The sequence below is a fragment of the Stegodyphus dumicola genome, chromosome 3 (genome assembly GCF_044657685.1).
Source record: "Stegodyphus dumicola isolate Sdum_Otavi_A_Nest chromosome 3, ASM4465768v1".
Lineage (NCBI taxonomy): Eukaryota > Metazoa > Arthropoda > Arachnida > Araneae > Eresidae > Stegodyphus > Stegodyphus dumicola.
This window is the reverse complement of record NC_140770.1, coordinates 90,716,923-90,735,081: the sequence shown is the minus strand read 5'-3', so window position 1 is coordinate 90,735,081 and position 18,159 is coordinate 90,716,923. Positions and strand designations below refer to the sequence as shown.

Here is an 18,159-nt window from a genome sequence, read left to right as displayed (position 1 = left end):
GAACACCCAGATAAATACTCTTTATACTTTAAACATTTATTAAACAGCTCCTGAAACTGTTCTAAAAATATGTATGCACCCTTTATATTTGCTACATAAATATGATTTCAGAGTTTTAGCCTAGACTATTTTATCTCATTTTTCACATCATTTTACCCACATATACTAATTGATTTCCCACTCCTAAATACACACACACACAAAAAAAGTGCTTACACATGGTAAATTAATAAAAATCACTACTATATCACATTACTGTCAACTATTTTCATACATATGAATTACATAATTACTTATACAGGGCATTCTTTCTTTAACTGTCATTACTCATTTGTAGCTGAATCTATCAGTTGGAATGCCACCAAATTTAGTAAAGGAACTAATAAGGGCACGGGAAGATAGATTCCATGAAAAAATTAGTTCTAAAAGTCCCCCATAGAGAAAACTGTAACTACACCACTAAGAATTTGCACAAAATGCAGGTAAAATACAAAAATGCATATGCTCAGTTGGGTAAATGACATCAGCACAATTCAGTTTGTACAGATGAGAAAAACACACCCAAAGCATTTTGAATGTTATCTGCGTTCAACATGCATCTCAATTTACATTACCATGCATTAATTGCAAAATTGTCTTACATTCACCAAATGAATGCAGCCACCATACTACATAAGTTTAGAAATCATAACAAATTATATAAAGGCCTACTGCATTAAGGGCACAATTCAAAAGTATGAAGAAATAGGATCCTTACTTTTTTTTTTTTTTTTTTTGGTACAGTATGAAAAACAGAGACAGAACAGACAGTTACTGATGTTTCACAGCATCAGTAACTATCCGTTCTGCAATCATTGATGACATTATTGGCAGTAACAGTGCCCGAGGAGTAGCGTGACAAATGTATTTAAAGCAAAATCTAGCGGGTATTTCTCCACTCTACACATACAAGATAAGCCATGTACACAATGATTATGATAAATATAGAATAATGAAGGTGCACTTTTAGTTTTTATAAACTATTTATTTATAATAATAGAATGTATAATATTACAGAGACCTGCAATACCAGCATTGTTCCATTTTCATATCAGTATCCCAAAGTGTTGCTAATTACAAGTTAGTAAATATTAAGTGTTAAATGTTGCCATTTACAAATTATTAAATATTATATCTTCCCTTTTTTTTTAAAACATTCTAAAATCAGTCTAAATACCTGGCCGGCTTTCTAATCACTCACTTCTAGTTCTTTGCTCATCATCCCTTGCAGCAGAATTTGGTAGTTGTTTTGCCTTTGAGAATATCTGGTATCATATCCTTTTAGATCTGTTTTCGGTGTATTAACTCTTTATTCTGTTCCTCTGATATTCTCTTCAACAGCTAAACTGTTTTCTCTAATGTCTTTTCTATTTCTTCTCAATACTGATCCACCTGATCTCAGTATATATGATCTAGACGTCTTATATACTTCCTTTACAACTGCTGGTTTCCAGCAATTATCTTGATATACCTTAACACGATCTCTTTTATTTAGCGATGGTAATGGTTTTGTATGACGATCATAATACGACTTCTGCTTAGTTCTTTCTTGGTTGATTTTTTCTTTTACGTTTTTCACAACTTGAGGTTTAAGTAATTCTTTGGATGTAGGAAGAATCGTTCTTGTTCTTCTACTCATAAGTCGCTGAGCTGGTGATCCTAACATCTCATTAGTTGAAGTGTTCCTATGAGCTGACAATGCTAAATAAGGATCAGCATGATCTGCTTGAGCTTTCTTTAGCAATTTCTTGGCCCTTTGTACTGAAAGCTCTGCTAATCTGCTCGACTGTGGATGGTATGGACTGCTTGTTATATGTTTAAATTAGTATTTCTTTGCAAATTCTTTACTTACAAACTGAGGTGCATTATCAGCTATCACTATCAATGGTATACCGTATACCGTATCTTGCAAAATGAGATTTCATGTAACTGCCTGACTTCGAGTATCCGGCAGTTTGGAGATTTTAAAAAAGGTGGTACAGTCAAAACTCATTAATCTGGACTCGTCAGGACTTTGGCGATTCCGGATTATCGATTTTTCCAAATTATAGATCATCAGTTTAAATCTGGTAAGATGGCATGCAGAAATTACAAAATTAAAAACATGAAACCATAATTTATGAAATAAAGAACAATTATGATCTAAAAGGTAATAAAATTTACAAAAAGAAAAAGCTTAATATTTATTTGTTTACCTTATTAAACATTTCTTTCAATGTAAGTTGTTTAAGTTGCTTCATTTCATGTGATAATATTTTCTCTTTAATTCTATTAAACAGACATAATTTCTTGTTTAGTTACAAAGTTCCGCTGTTCAAGTCCTATAATTGCTGTGTCGAGAATACCAACTAATTTGTCAATCGAAATTTTTTTGTTTTCAATAACCTCTGTGTCTCTTTCTTTACTATCGGAAGCGAATTATAATGACGAGAAACTTGTTTTAAATCATATCAAAGATGGAGTACATTGAGATGAAATACTACATTTAGTAAGGAATTATAAGCCAAATAAAATAAAAATATCTGCACTGAAGATAAGGATAGTGCTGACAGATCAACTTCCAATTCATTGAGCGCTACGGCGTTCCCCCCGCCGAGCAGTGTGAAATTGATAAACAGATTTCGGATTTCAAAACATACTTTCGCTTTAGATCCTTTACATATTAGCAAATATATATCGGAAATTCTATTTGATATAATCGAAAGTTCAAGCTTACTTTTATAAAATTCCTCTAACAGTCTGCAAAAAATAATAAGCCGGATCCAATTCGAAGATTAAGGAACAACGCAATCTGCAACATTAACTGAATTAGATAATTTTAGCTTAGCTTATACCCTCCGTCATACATTAAACATGCATGCGTAAACATTTTATGCGCATGCGCACACGCACATTCGCAGCCGTAAAGGTCTTACGCGCAAACGTAAACACGTCAATGCGACGCATGCGCAGAAAGTTTGTAGCTTTAAGGTCCGGATTATGGGTGTCCGAATTAACGACTTTTGACTGTATATTAATCTACAATTAATAAGTATACATCTTTGTTAATCTCAAATAAATCTGTTGCAACTTTATACCAAGATAAATTGGGAACTTCATATGGTGTCATAGCTCTCTTATGTTTTTATTCTGGTATTCATTACATACAGGACATTTTGAAATTTTATCTTCTATCTGCTTGTTCATAAGTGGCCAAAACAAAACATCTCTAGCTCTTTTCTTACATTTTTATATACCAAAATGATCCTCATGAATTAAATTTAACATCTCTTTTTGCATACATAAAGGAATAATTACCCTTCCTCCTTTGAAAAATAAGTCATTTTCCATTGTCAACTCATCTCAGTAGTCCCAAAATACTTTGATTAGAGGTTCCACCTGATGTTTCCTTTCTGGCCAGCCTCTCAGAATATATTTCTTTAAGCACTGTAGTGTACCATCACATTCACTTTCTTTCTTCAGTTCATAAATTTTCTCATCAGATGCTGGAATCAGCGTACAAATTTCTGTATCTTCATCATTATCTTCTTCTGCTGTATTCAAATATGCTCTACTCAAAGTGTCTGCTATTAATAAATCTTTACCCTTTTTGTATCATACATTTAGATCATATTTTTGTAAATTTAACAGCATTCTTTGCAATCGCTGTGGTGCTTTAAAAAGAGGATTTTTAGTTATACTTTCTAATGGTCAATGATCAGTTTCAACTGTAATATGCTTGCCATATATATTACATTATTATATATATATATATATATATATATATTAATAAAATTTAGAACATCCAAAAGTAATAGCTAAAAGCTCTTTTTCTATCTGAGCATAATTTTTCTGACTTTCTAATGGTCGATGATCAGTTTCAACTGCAATATGCTTGCCATATATATATATATTGATGAAATTTAGAACATCCAACAGTAATAGCTAAAAGCTCTTTTTCTACCTGAGCATAATTTTTATGACTTTTCGTTAGAGCTCTGGAAGCATAAGATATTGGTTGGTTTTCTTGTAGTAAAACAGCACCTAATCCTTCAGAACTTACATCTACTGAAAGAGTTACATCCTTATTAACATCATAGAATTTTAATATGGGTGCTTTTACAACCAGTTCTTTAAGTGTTTTGAAAGCTTTTTGATGTTTCAGTCCAGTGCCAGAGAACATTATTTCAAGTAACTGTCTTAATGGTGCAGTAATAGTAGTTGTTAGGAATAAATTTGGCTAAATAATTTATCATTCCTAAAAATCTTTGTAGCGAAGGCACATCTGTAGGGTCTAGCATTTTAACAATTGCTTCCACTTTAAAAAAATCAGGTTTTAGTCCATTTTTACTTACCTCACGACCTATATAATTCACACGATGAACTTTTATTTTACATTTAGCCTTATTGAACTTCAAATTATTTTCTCATGCTCTCTGGAGTACTTTTTTAAGTTGTAGCTCATGTTCTTTTTCATTACATCCACATATTAAAATATCATCTATAATACATTCAATGCCTTCTAGAGCTTCTATTATTTGGCTTAATTTTCTTTGGCAAATTTCTGAAGCTGAACATATGCCAAAAGGTAATCTTTTAAATTTGTATCTGCCAAAAGGTGTATTGAATGTACACAAATTACTACTTTCTTCATCAAGCTGGATTTGCCAAAAAGAACTATTAGCATCTAAAAAGGAAATATTTTTGCATTTGGCATTCTAGTGACAACTTCGTCAATGGTTAACATTGGATAATGTTCTCATTTTATAGCTTTATTTAAATCTCTAGGATCTAAACATATTCTTACTTTGTTAGGTTTGACAACTGTGACCATTGAATTTACTCATTTAGTTGGTTCTCTCACTTCTTCAATAACATTTAAATTTTCCATTCTTTGTACCGTAATTTCGCACGTATAGTCCGCAGACATGATTTTATATAAAAAAATTTCAAAAATCGTCAGATAGTCCACACCACCGGATAGTCCGCGGACTATACGTCCAAGATTATGTTTTTTTAATGCGGCAATATTAATGTATTTTAGAAACAAAGAACTAAGTATAAATAGAAAAAAGTACTTACTTACTAATATACCTTATATAAGTATATAATATAATAAAACACTAAATACAAATAAAAAACAGTGCTTACAATTAATCATATATTAATTAATCACACATTCTACTACATTCACGAAAACCTTCAAAGTCCAATTCATCGGTATCAGAATTAAACAGTTCTAATATATTTTCGAGAAGAGTGTCCGAAAGTTCACTTTCAGCATCACTATCTTCACTGTCAGTGATTTCCTCGCTTTCACTAACAATCCTGGCTGTTATAAATCCCAATCAGATGGTTGACACTTTAACACTTTTCCAGGATTTATTGAACCATTCAGCAACTTCAGCATATGAAGCGCGTCTCATATTTCCTCCTTTTGTGAAAGTATGTAAACCTTCCAACATCCACATCTCCCAGCAAGCATGTACATGGGACTTGAAACTTTTGTTCACGCAGAGGTTGCAGGATTTTTGTTAAATCTCCTGGAATAAGGCTAAGTTCAGCACCAATGTTTTTTTTTTTTTTTTTTTTTTTTTTTTAGCTTCCGCCTTTACAGTGTCTTTTATGTGTGCACTCATGGAATCCATAATTAGTACTCTTTTGGAATTGAAAAAGGCACCTTCTCTCTTCTTCCAAACTTCTTGAAACCAATCGAGCATAATGTCCTCGTTGCACCAACCCTTTTCATTGCACCGTATTATGACGCTTCGAGGAAAATTTTCCTTGGGAATTGTTTTTCTCTTAAAGATTAAGAGTGGCTTCAACTTTGTGCTATCAGCACAGCAGGCGAGCACCACTGTGAATTGGGTCTTTTGTTGAACAGTTGTTGTTATTGATATTGTTTTCACTCCACAAGTATCGACGGTGCGATTTGGTGGGCAATCAAATGTTAATGGAACTTCGTCCATGTTTATAATATTTTTTAGAGAATACTTCCCTTCTGCAATAACTTTCCTTGTAAACTAAAGGAAAGAAGCTTTTTTTCATCTACGTTGTCCGGAACAGCCTGACACATTGTCATTCTGCTGCGAACTCTCAAGTTTTTACAATGCATGAAGGAGTAAACCCAATTTATTCCTCCCTTGAAATCCGTTATCTGCATCTCTTCTTCCATGGACTTCACTCGGAGACGGATTTTAACTGTTGAAATGGAGCGTCCGACATTTCTTTGGTCGAGAACCCATCTCAGTAAATTTTCCTCTAAAGCTGTTCATTTTACTTTTCCGTGCTGATTGGATCGCTTTCTTCCCATGCATTTTAACACATCCTTTTGTTTGTGCCGATTTCTCACCGCTTTCTCGTCCACTTCAAAATAATGGCCCGCTTCTCTATTTCCATCTTTTTCAGCTTTCTCAACTACCTTGAGTTTAAACTCAGCAGTAAAACTCCGGCGATGTTTCATTGATGTTCATTTATCGAAGATGAAAGACAAAATACGAAAAAAAAATACTGTGCAACGTGCTATCCTCGAGATAAGTGGTAATGAAATGTGACCTTCGACCCCACTCACTCGGTGTTGCCAAACCACGCTATAAGTAAATGAACCATGCTTTTCTTTCCTACTCCAGGTACTTGCTACTAAGGCTCCTAAAAACCGAGCTGACGCATCAACTACTTTTCCCCCTCCTGGCAGTTGTGCTAAAGCAGTGCGAAGGATACTGGGATACAAGACTCTGGTTTCGCTAAGTGAGTGCTCATATCCCGGCATCGCTTGATGCGCCAGCCTGGATTTTAGGAGCTCTACTTGCTACTACTTATTCGTTCTGCACTATGCTCTATGGTTTACTATCGATACGACACATACGAATGTTTTTGATCATTGGCAGTTCACGACAGCATGTTTTTTAAATTTCAACGATTTTAACCGTGAACAACCATCGTATTATCCGCACTGTTGGATAGTCCGCAGCTTCAAAAATTCACATTTTAAACATAGATAGTCCATGGACTATACACACGAAATTACGGTAATTCTTTCTTAACTTTATCTAGTATAGCTATAGGTATTTTTCTTGGAGGATGAATTACTGCTGTTGCATCTTGTTTCAACTGGATTTTATATTCTCCACTCAAACAACCCAAGCCTTCAAATACATCTTTGTATTCCTCCAGTAAGTCTTCAGTGTAAACAGACATTAGTTTTTGAATCAAACCTAGTTGCAAACATGATTTTAATCCTAATATAGAAGGTACTTCTTTGTCAATAACTTGGAATTCCACAACATAATTATTTTTTCCATACTGGCAGTTAAGTACTACTTTTCCTAAAGTATCCATTTTATTACCAGAGAATGTAACTAATCTTTTAATTTCAGACTTCTATATCAGAATATTTAGCAATTTCACTTTGCTTTTAGAAATAACATTGCATATTGTTCCAGTATCTAACTGCAAATTTAGTTTACTTTTATTTAGATTAACATTAACAGTCTATTTCTCTTCCTGGTTATCTGAATTAAGGTTTAATGTGCCTACATAAAATTCTAATTCTTCCTCACAGTCATGATTTATTAATTTAATTTGTCTATCTTTTTTGTTTACCCTGCCTGCTTCATTTTTTATTATACAGTTTTTACACTGATTCACGAAATGATTTGCCTTTTTACACTTATGACAGAGTTTTCCATATGCTGGACACTTTCGATACTCACGAGATGTTCCACATTTAGAACAAACATTTGTCTGTTGTTTCTCGGTATTTACCTCTTTGTAGGTATTCTTATTATGTTTACTTAGTTTCTTTTTCACCAAGTTTACAACAGTTTAAAAACTTTTTATGTTTTTCATTTGATGTGCACTTATTTCAGCAGATCTGCATATATTAAGAGCTTTTTCTAATGTTAATTCTGTTTCATGTAACAATCTTGCTCTCACTACATCATCTTTAGTACCACAAACAATTTTATCCTTTATTAAACTATCCATTAATTGTGCAAACTCGCATGTTCAAGCTTTATTTCAAAGATCAGTTACATATTCATCTATGGTTTCTGACGCGGTTTGATTTCTAGTAAAGAATAAATGTCTTTCATACATAATGTTTTTCTTAGGAATACAATATTCCATAAATTTTGTCTTAATTTCACTTAATTTAATTTCTTTACCCTCTTCTATAGGAAATGTATTATATATTTCAAGACCACGAATTCCTATTACATGAAGAAAAGTATTAACTCTTACCTTCTCTTTATTATGTAATCCACTAGCTACTTCATATATTTCAAATGACTGCAGCCATCTTTGCCAATTTGAAGCAAGATTTTCATCAAATTTCATTGGCTCTGGTGGTTTTAAACTTTTCATTTTGAAAGCAAAATACTCCTGACACCATATAGAATAATGAGGGTGCACTAGTTGTTATAAACTATTTATTTATAATAACAGAATGTACAATACAGAGACCGGCAATACCAGCATTGTTCTATTTTCATATCAGTATCCCAAAGTGTTACCAATTACAAGTTAGTAAATATTAAGTGTTAAATGTTGCCATTTATTATATAAATAAATTATTAAATATTACAATAAAGAGGTAACATCTGACATTTCTTGCCTAAAAGGAAGTCAACAATGCTTGGCCATGGAAAGTTCTGTGGGGAGATGAGACTCATTTTTAGCAAAATTAACATTCACAGTTCTCGAATTTGAGCATCCAAATAAACCCATGCAGTTCAGGAAATCTTCACAGCAGACTTCATCATTGCAGATTTTTTTTTTTTTTTTTTTTTTTTTTTTTTTAACATTACTTAACAGGATCCTTACCATTACCGTGCAAAGGTATCTTGATATGATCACTACACTGGTTATCATAAATTAATGAAAAATCACGATTACTGAAAAAGTTACATGTAGAATTTTATGAAACTTAGCCACAGTATACAACACATAGTAAGATATCAAATAACATAAAAAGAAATTACCAGACAATTATGGTAGTATAGAAATTAGCACATGTATAAAATGAACAAATCGAAGATGTCAGTTTGCTATAGTAAAAGTACCTTCAATATGGAATATAATCGCCTCTAGAAACAATACAGCACATTCAGCTATGTGTGATGCTTTCAATTATGCGGTCTATCAGTTCCACAGGAAGCAAGAGCCATTGCTCTTGCAAAGCAGTTAGTTGCAAGTGCGGCAAGGGTCTAAGGGGTGGATTGAGAGCAACTAGACGTCTCCCTAAAGCATCCCAAACGTGCTCAAAAGGATTCAAGTCCCGGGATCGAGCTGGCCACTCCATGCGTAAAATTGCTTCCTGTACAAGATAATCATATATGATGAGAGCCCTGTGGGCTCTTACATTGTCGTCCTGTAACAGGAAAGCATCACCTATTGCCCCGGCATATGGGTGCACATAAGCACCAAGGATGTCATCTCTATAAACATGAGCATTCACGGTTCTCCTTGGAAAAACATGGAGGTCTGTGCATCCACCCCAAACACAGACACTACCTCTTCCGTATGCATCACTTTCATGGATGTTTGACGGATGATAACAGGTTCTAGGTTCTCTCCATATCAAATAACGCCTACTATCGCATTCTAGAATAAACCTGGACTCATCCGTAAAGAGAACAGCCCTCCATTGCTCAGGTGTCCAGTGGACATATTGTCGTGCCCACGCAAACGGTCCCTCTTATGGCGTGACGTGAGCGGCATGCAAATGGTTGTTCACCTCGCATACAGACCACCTTTGTGAAGCCTTCTATGCACAGTTGACATTGACACCAACCTTCCGGTGGCTGCAGCAAGGGAGGATCTAAGAAGAGTCGGAGCAGCGGTTCTATTACTGTGTGTCACATAATGTCAAATATCAATCGACATCATGTCAAATATCGGTCATCAGTGCTTGTCGTAGCAGTTGGCCGTCCTTGGCTGAACCTCCTAGGTGGCAAATCTGTGATTTGAAATTGCCTCCAAAGTCTATGAACCACTGAAGGACTCACATTTAGCCTTCTGGCCACTTCTGTTTGACTTTGTCCTGCCTCTAGTCTCCCAATGGCTTTCTATCGTAGTTCTGCAGGCAAATGATGCCTGGAGCTCATTGTTACGAATTGGCCATCTCAGATTTCTGATGTCACTATCACAGTGAAATATGTGGGCTTGCTCTCAAACATAGACTTTTATGCTCCTCGCAGATGACGTATTCCAAGTGCAGCGCCATTAATTTGCATATTGGAGTTTTACTCAGCTACTCTTACTTGGCAACATATTCAAATTTTACACGGTTTGGCTTATTTTTGAGAGAGTTATTGCTATTTTTGTGATTTTTCCTTAATTTATTATAACCAGTGTAGTTTTGCCATTTCACACCTTCAACAGAGCCTGGATCAGGTACTTTTTGTGCAAGACGGAACACCACTACACACTGGTCTATTGGTACTGTGGTTCTTGTGCCGTCACTTTTTCCATTTAACATGCCTACCTTGCTCCCTGGATCTAACCATGTATGACTATAGGGTTATTTAAAGTCCAAGGTCTACCTTTGCAGGATTGACGACTTTAAAGGATAATATGTCACAGGCCATGCTGAGCATTCCTGACCACATGTTAAGTTCGGGCATCGAGAATGTAGAGGATGCAATGTGTGTTCTACAAGAAGGATACTTTTTATGCAAAGTGAAAGAAGGCTATGCCTTCACCAAGGAAGTGCTTTTATTCAATAAAGTGCTATAATGCACTGACATATTATCTTTATAGTCTTTTGAAGCAATTCTTTTGCTGCATTCAAATGATGTTGCAATAAAATTTCTTCTTTGTTAGTCAACTGTCTAACTCCCCCTATCAGCACCTTTCAGAACTAACTTTTTCCCCACAGATTCTTTTTTTCCCATATCATGATTAGTCTGTCTACCAAATTTGGTGGCATTACAGCTGATAGATAGAGCTACAGATGCCTCTGAGAAGTGTCAGTTAAAAAAAATTACCCAGTATAGTTATTACTTGCACAAATAGTGAATTACATATGCACGGTATTATTACCTTCACAGATATGAATATAATTATAGATACTAAACTAGTTAGTTTCACAGATAAACTCGATAATAGAATTTACAAAAGAACATTCTGTAAAATGCTTCAAAGTAGATGATCCCCCTTTTTTTACTGAGTTTATTATGTTAAACTAATATCCTTAAAATGTAATTTAAATCAATATAAACAGAATATTTTTATGTACATTGGATCATGCCTCTTGATATTAGAACACCATATACTTTAATCACAATTTATATTATGACAGGGTTCATAGCCACATTTTAGTTAAAAAAATAAGCACCTATAAGCACTTTTCAAGCACATTTTAAGAAAAAAAAATAAGCACCTGTCTAATTACATTATACACAGCTGCATAACCTTAAAAATTAGACTTGTAATTTAAAATATGAGAAATGCAGTATTTATTAAGAGAGAATAAGCATTACCTCAACCATGGAAAATAATTACTTTTTTTAAATTTTAAATAACAGTTCAATTTACAGAACTAGTTTACAATGAGAGAAAAAAAAAAACTATGCAGAACTAAACTATATTACAAGATTTAATGATGAAATTTCAGTTCAAAATAGAGAAAATAAATAATAATAAGGCATATTTATTGTATTCACTTGGAACCTAATAATAAATACAATTTATTTTTCCACTCATATTGATATTTAAATAATTTAAATCTAAATTCTGAACATTTTCTAAATTTTCATTGTATATCAGTTTTCCCTTAACAGATATTCCAAGCAAAGTAATTTAAGTAAAAAAGAGGGACATTTCTGAAATCAGAAGACAGAAATTTGCTTCATGCAGTCATCCTTTAACAGTAAAAGCTTAACTAACCCGCATACTTGGAAATTGGCGAATATTCGGACAGTCAAGCATAACTTGAAAAAGAGGAGCGGAGGGGGTAGACTGTAGCCGCTCTTTAGATTTTTCCGCTAAATAAATACTTTTGACATTTCGATATGTGCATCATATAAAAATAAACCAATGGAACTGCAAAATATTCTGCTTAGCAAGCACAGTAAAACACTTTTAAGTGTTCATAAACAAATCTCAGACAGAACATGAAAATTAATTATCTCTGCAAAATATCGCAAACGTTATCGTCCCTATGTGATATTACACAATCGGAATCAACAGCTGCCGGTATTGGGAGAATAAAGAACTAAATAAGTGGGGTATTTTTCATTCTAATTTTCAACAGACGGCATTAAATTTCCGGAATCATTCTTCGCTTGGCGTGGTAGACGCAGAACTTTTAATCCTATTCAATCCAGATTGGAAAGTGACAAAAAATAAGGGGGGGAGGGTGCATTGCTTGTTTTGCAGCGAACTGTAACAGTTTCAATATTCAAGATTATGCGTAGAAAGGGGAGAACCTCCCAATCTTCGTACTGTATAATGTATTGGCCAAAAAATGAAATTATTTTGACTATTCGTTTACTTTCCCTTTATTTAAGCCATTCCGAATATTATTCCTTAGAAAGCTAATCTGTGTTAAAACACATTTTGGAAGTTTACTATACTTCAGCAGTTACTGCAACTATGTTATTATAAACATTCATACATATGCTCATAATATAAGCATAATGATCATAATAAACACGAATATGAACTGACCAAGCGAAACGAGAATGCAAATTATTAAGATCTTGATAGAAATTCAAACGTGTGTAGTATTTGGGTAGGAGGAAAAGAATGCCGAATGTACCGGAATTTTCTGCGTTCACAATTCTTTGACCAATAGAACGACGGGCACCTTTCTGTACTCTTCGTGCACACCAAAGGTTATGTTAATGCAGCGAAAGGGGGAAAAGCTATTTCCGGGAGTATGATTCACCATCTGACATTCCATATTAGGAAGAAAAGTTGTTTATTTAGTATCGAAAAACAGCGCGTTCATTAAAAAAAAAAAAAAGCACTAAAAGCAAAAAATAAGCACTTTAAAGAAAAAGGCTTAAAAGAAAAAGAAAGCACCGATAATGGCCTTTATATTTTATTTTCAAATATAAGGACTTATAAGCACTTATAAGGACTGCTAGCAACCCTGTATGATACAGATACTTACTATATTATGATTTGTGCATGGTTATGAAAAAGCATGAAGGAAAATACTAATAATAAAAATCAGCTTTATGACATATAATGAGCACCAGTTAACATTATTCTGCTAATCTTAAGCATTCTAATCTCATAAGCTTTAGTTGCAGATGTTAATTAAGATTTAACAGTATTCTAAAAGAAAAATCAGGTTCTTTAAATATCTGCTTTAATAAACACTGAAGAGATTACGGCTAGTGAAAAATGTTTTCAAATCTTACTATCAAATCTGTTGACAACAGAAAAGTCTTCTTTGCTGTAAACTTTACTAAGATTTTGTCTCTTCCGGTCATCACTAAGAACTTGCAAGTTCTGTTCTTGAGCTGAAGTTAGTGTATCTAAAGTGCTTAAAATATTAAGAGCTGCATGGGCTCTACTAACTGGAACACCAGCCTTGTAAGGAAGCATGAGTTCAGAATTCAGTATTCTTGGTAAAGATGGTTCAAAATCTTTGCTATAAAGTGAAGCACCAGCAGGTTCTTGAGAGGCAACGTTTGAAAAATTCTGAAGCTCTGTGACAATAACATTATACAAACTAATCCTTTGTGTCGATGGACAGAAGCTATAAAAACAGAAAACAAAAATAAGATCATTTGTTAGGATTCTACATTACATAGTAATTAATAAAGACAAGAACTTCATTATAACCTCACAATTATTCTGCAGCATCAGCAAAGCTAGACATCTTAATTACAATAATAAAGAGCTCCCTCCTCCCAAAAAAAAGAACAAAGCTTTATGGCAAAAATGTGAATACTAATTGTCAAAATAAACAAATTAAACTTCTAAAGATTATGAGTTTCTTGAAAATCACAAAAATTTTCAAGATGTGAACACTGAAAATGTATGAGTACAAAATTTCTTCATACATTGCAGGGGTTAATTTTACTATTAAATGGTTCTGTTTTGTAAACTGAAAAATTATAGACAACTTAAATCTTTACAAAAATAATTTGCTATGCACTAGAATGCTAGCTTTTTCTCTTTTTTTTGGGGGGGGGGTGAATCAACATTTTATCTATTTACAAAATACAGCTAAAGAAATAAACAAGAAAAAAAAGTAACATATCAAATTTATTACTCGGAATTAACACCTAAAATTTATACATCGTTTTATTTTTTAGTATGAATTTCAAATTTGCTAATGAAAGGGGCACAAAATACCACCTAAAAGTCAAAACAAAATTATTCAAAATATATGAATTCTGACTCACAGTTTAAATTTCAGAATAAAGTATTCTTAAGAAATGCGAAAAAGGCAAAATAAAAATCCTGATTAAAAGAAACCATATAAATAATGAAATGCTCTAAACAGTTGTATCAATATTGTATGCTGGTGCAGGTTACTCTAATGTTGTAAGATGACTTACAGTTCATTACATAAATTACAGTTCATTTCATAATTCATCATAAACATGGAATTACTACTAAAGAGATCTATCTGGATCTCGAAGATTATTTCAGCAGCATTACCTTCTGTGCCAAAGTCTAAGATACTACAGAATTCTACAATGTCCAAGATACAGTGTGACAGTTCAGATATCTCTTCTGGTACAGGAGGATCTGGACAAATTGTTTAACACACACACGGATGGATTGTCCCCCCCCTCCCAAAGTGTTTTCTGTGTTACAGTTCAGCTGATTTGAGCCTGTGAATGTCTAAAATGAACAGAGATCAACAGAATCAATTACTCTTTACATATGAGTTAATTAAATCTCTCTAATAATTCTTGAACAGTTCTGATATGGAAAAAAACACAGGTCTTGATACCAGTCAACAAATGCCATAAAAAGATACCATTACAAAGAAGGCATTTTGCTAATATGGTGAAACTTCACTGTCAACTATGCAACAGTTACAAAGTGTCACACATATTATTCAACAAACATTCCCACTGATTATTCTTCAAGCTGAATTTGGTTGACAATGTTAGTCAGAATTTATGCATTTTTCTATTTACTTGTTACACTTTTTAAAATAGTCTATTATTCTGTTCACAAAAATTTATTTTGTATACTTCCCTTAAATCCATCAACAAGTTTGATATTCATTTATTTGCTGTTCCCCCCCCGGAGTAGCAATGTATATTATTTTATTTTATTTCATAACAATGAATTAGATTATTATTATAACAATGGCATTAGCAAAAGTTCAGGCTTTTCAACAATTTAAAGTTTCTTAGCATGACTAATTACAAATTACACTGCATATACAGAAACAAAAGCATACATTCATAATGCTTTTACTAGTATTATTAAAGAATGATAAAATATTATTGTGATAATTATAAATTTCCATTTTAGAAACGGATTTTAGAGAAGTCTTTCCTCTAATGCGAACCAAAGTTAAATTTTGGAGTTTTAATGCTCAAGTTGGCAAATTTCTCTTACATCTAATAAAGTTATATAATACTTACCTCCATAAAACATTATAAATACTGTCAAGGCATATAGAACAATCTTTCAACTCCAACTGATCTTCAGAACTGAAACTGTTTTAAAGGGAGGGGATTAGTTTATGCTCCACATATATAGTCCAATTTTTTTTTATTTCTGTGATAATGAAATAAATATTACCTACGACAAGTACCATCAGCTTTGCTTATAACTAAACTTTTAAATGATGAAGATTGCTCCACAACATTTGGAATAATGCCTAAAATAAATTTTCATAATTAAATATATTTTCCAAAAAAGAAGAAGAAATTACAAATACCTTTTTAAGCACTGAAAGTACTTCTACAGATACAAAAGAACACAACAATTAAACCCTAAATACATTTAACATTAATTATTACATGAAAAATTAATTTTTGAATTTTTTAATTTAGTTAATATAAATTTTAAAATAGAAAATTTTCAACTTTTGAAATTATTTCTCAATTATGTTAAGAATTACAGTATGAATATAATAGTGACCATGTAAATTACACCAGTGTATTAAGTCATGAAGGTACATTTTAAAGATTTTAAACTTTACACATAGAGACAAAGCATAAATATGAATTTAAATTTAAGGTACATTAGTAAATATACAACTAAGGAAAATTTAAAACATAAAATTTATTTTGTATCTTTTTTTAAAACACAATGCTCTCATTATATGCACAAATAGCTTAAGTTATAGGCATAATATAAATATATATTTACTATTATGTTTGTAAAATATTTTTTAAAGCGAAAACAAAATTTATTTTTAGTTATTATGCCTGGGAAGATATGAACTTTGTATTAAATGAATTATTAAAAGATCACATTTCATTAATTCTTAAAAAATAATTGTTCACAATTTGACAAGCTGAAACAAAACCTTAAAAACAGTCTCCACAAAAATATTAGCAGGGAATTATAGGAAGAGTTGCAACTATAGCAAAATTATTAAAAATATCAAAAAACATTGGTTTCAATCAAGAAGGAAATTTTATTAATTATACTTAATATATTGCTACGTTTGCAATGGATTGAATGCATTCTGAGCCGAAACATGCTGTTTTTACATAAAAGTGATCATTATAACTCTTCTCAATATGACAGAGCAGTTACCACTTCAAACTACTAAAAACGTTAATGCAAAACGAATTTAAAAGACAATGCAAAGTAAATCTCAAAGTGAAACAAGCTCATACAGTGATCTGTATGAGACCTTAGTGCCTGGAATTTTAAATGCTGCCATATTTATCACTCATGGTTTAGAATGATTCTCACTTGCTCTCAGATTTTAAGAGCTGCTTGAAAGACCAGTGCTTCACCTTCATTGATGAAAGCAGTGAAGAAATGGGGTCAAAAGTAAAACACAAATTTTTATTTCAAAACTATAGTAGCACTGGCAAAAATGTATTCCAACACATAGTGAATGCACAGAAAAAAAATTAGCTTGATAGACCTGTACATTTCATTTTTAAGAAAAAATTAAATTACTTAATACTAATTAAAGCAACTATTTGCATTCATTTTCATTTAAGTGGCAGCAAAATATACCAACCCATCCTTGAATATGAAATGTTTAAAGCACTTAAAGAAAATACCTACCAATGCAAGTTTTACTGCAGACTATACTTGATTTGCTGAGGTTATGTGAATTAATGAGAGATTCATCGATTTTTACAAATGTTTGATCTCCAGATGCACCAACCCAAGTTGCTCGACGGCCATACTTAGTACCTATATTAGGAATGAGACCAGGTATTGAACACCAAGTCAAATCTTTGTTAAGTTCTGCTTTCTTCTTATCTTGGCAACTTTCATCCACTGATGAGTTTGGTGGAGAACGTCTCAGCTGACCTTTCTTTATGAGAATAAAATTTTAATTAAAATTACCAAAAAGAGTTCATTATAATACATTATCATACAGAGTTCTTATAAAAACTTACGGCATACTGAATTTGCTCAAATATTTTCAAATTTTTTAAATTATCATAAAAGCATGTGTGTATGTGACATAATAACTGATATTATTCAGCAATGCACAGCAGGAAAGAAAATGTTTGATTTATGGAGAAGAGAGAAATTATATCCTAAAACATGCAGGAGAGAGTTTTTCTTAAAGTTTTGATTCTAAATTTTACTAAAAAAATTTTAATTATATAATTAGGTACTAATTCTAAAATAAAATAAATTAAAATTTTGAAATAAATCATAAATAATAACAAATCTGTCCTGCAAAAATGCTCTGTTAATCCATATTTTTTCACCATTTATTAACTACATTATTGGAAGTCCTTTGTGCTTTTTGTCGCCAGTTGTCAAGTGTTTAAAACTATGAAACACTGGTTTCAACCTAGGTTCTATTTCTACAGGTTGATAAAACTGCTTGCATAAAGCTTTCATAGCTTTCCTAAAACATAATATAAACGTGAAGATCATCAGCAGGAAAACATTTCTACTTGGAAAACTTAATCCTTACCCTTAGTTGCTTGTGAAGGCATTTCTGTACATAATATCGCTTGCAGTAATTTCAGCAGTTATATGCTTTAATTAAATAATTTCAAC

At 32.5% G+C, this 18,159-nt stretch overlaps 1 protein-coding gene across 2 annotated transcripts in view; it reads right to left on the bottom strand.

Annotated features, from left to right (window-relative positions):
• The window catches only part of hiw (MYC binding protein highwire), a 256,065-nt gene that overhangs the window by 169,912 nt on the left and 67,994 nt on the right, over positions 1-18,159 (bottom strand). For both annotated transcript variants that reach the window (XM_085813060.1, XM_085813059.1), the window contains exons 22-25: positions 17,200-17,455; positions 15,748-15,826; positions 15,588-15,662; positions 13,392-13,732 (exon numbers count right to left, since the gene is read on the bottom strand). In XM_085813060.1, coding sequence (XP_085669186.1) covers positions 13,392-13,732; positions 15,588-15,662; positions 15,748-15,826; positions 17,200-17,455 — 751 coding nt within the window. The remainder of the gene's footprint in view (positions 1-13,391; positions 13,733-15,587; positions 15,663-15,747; positions 15,827-17,199; positions 17,456-18,159) is intronic.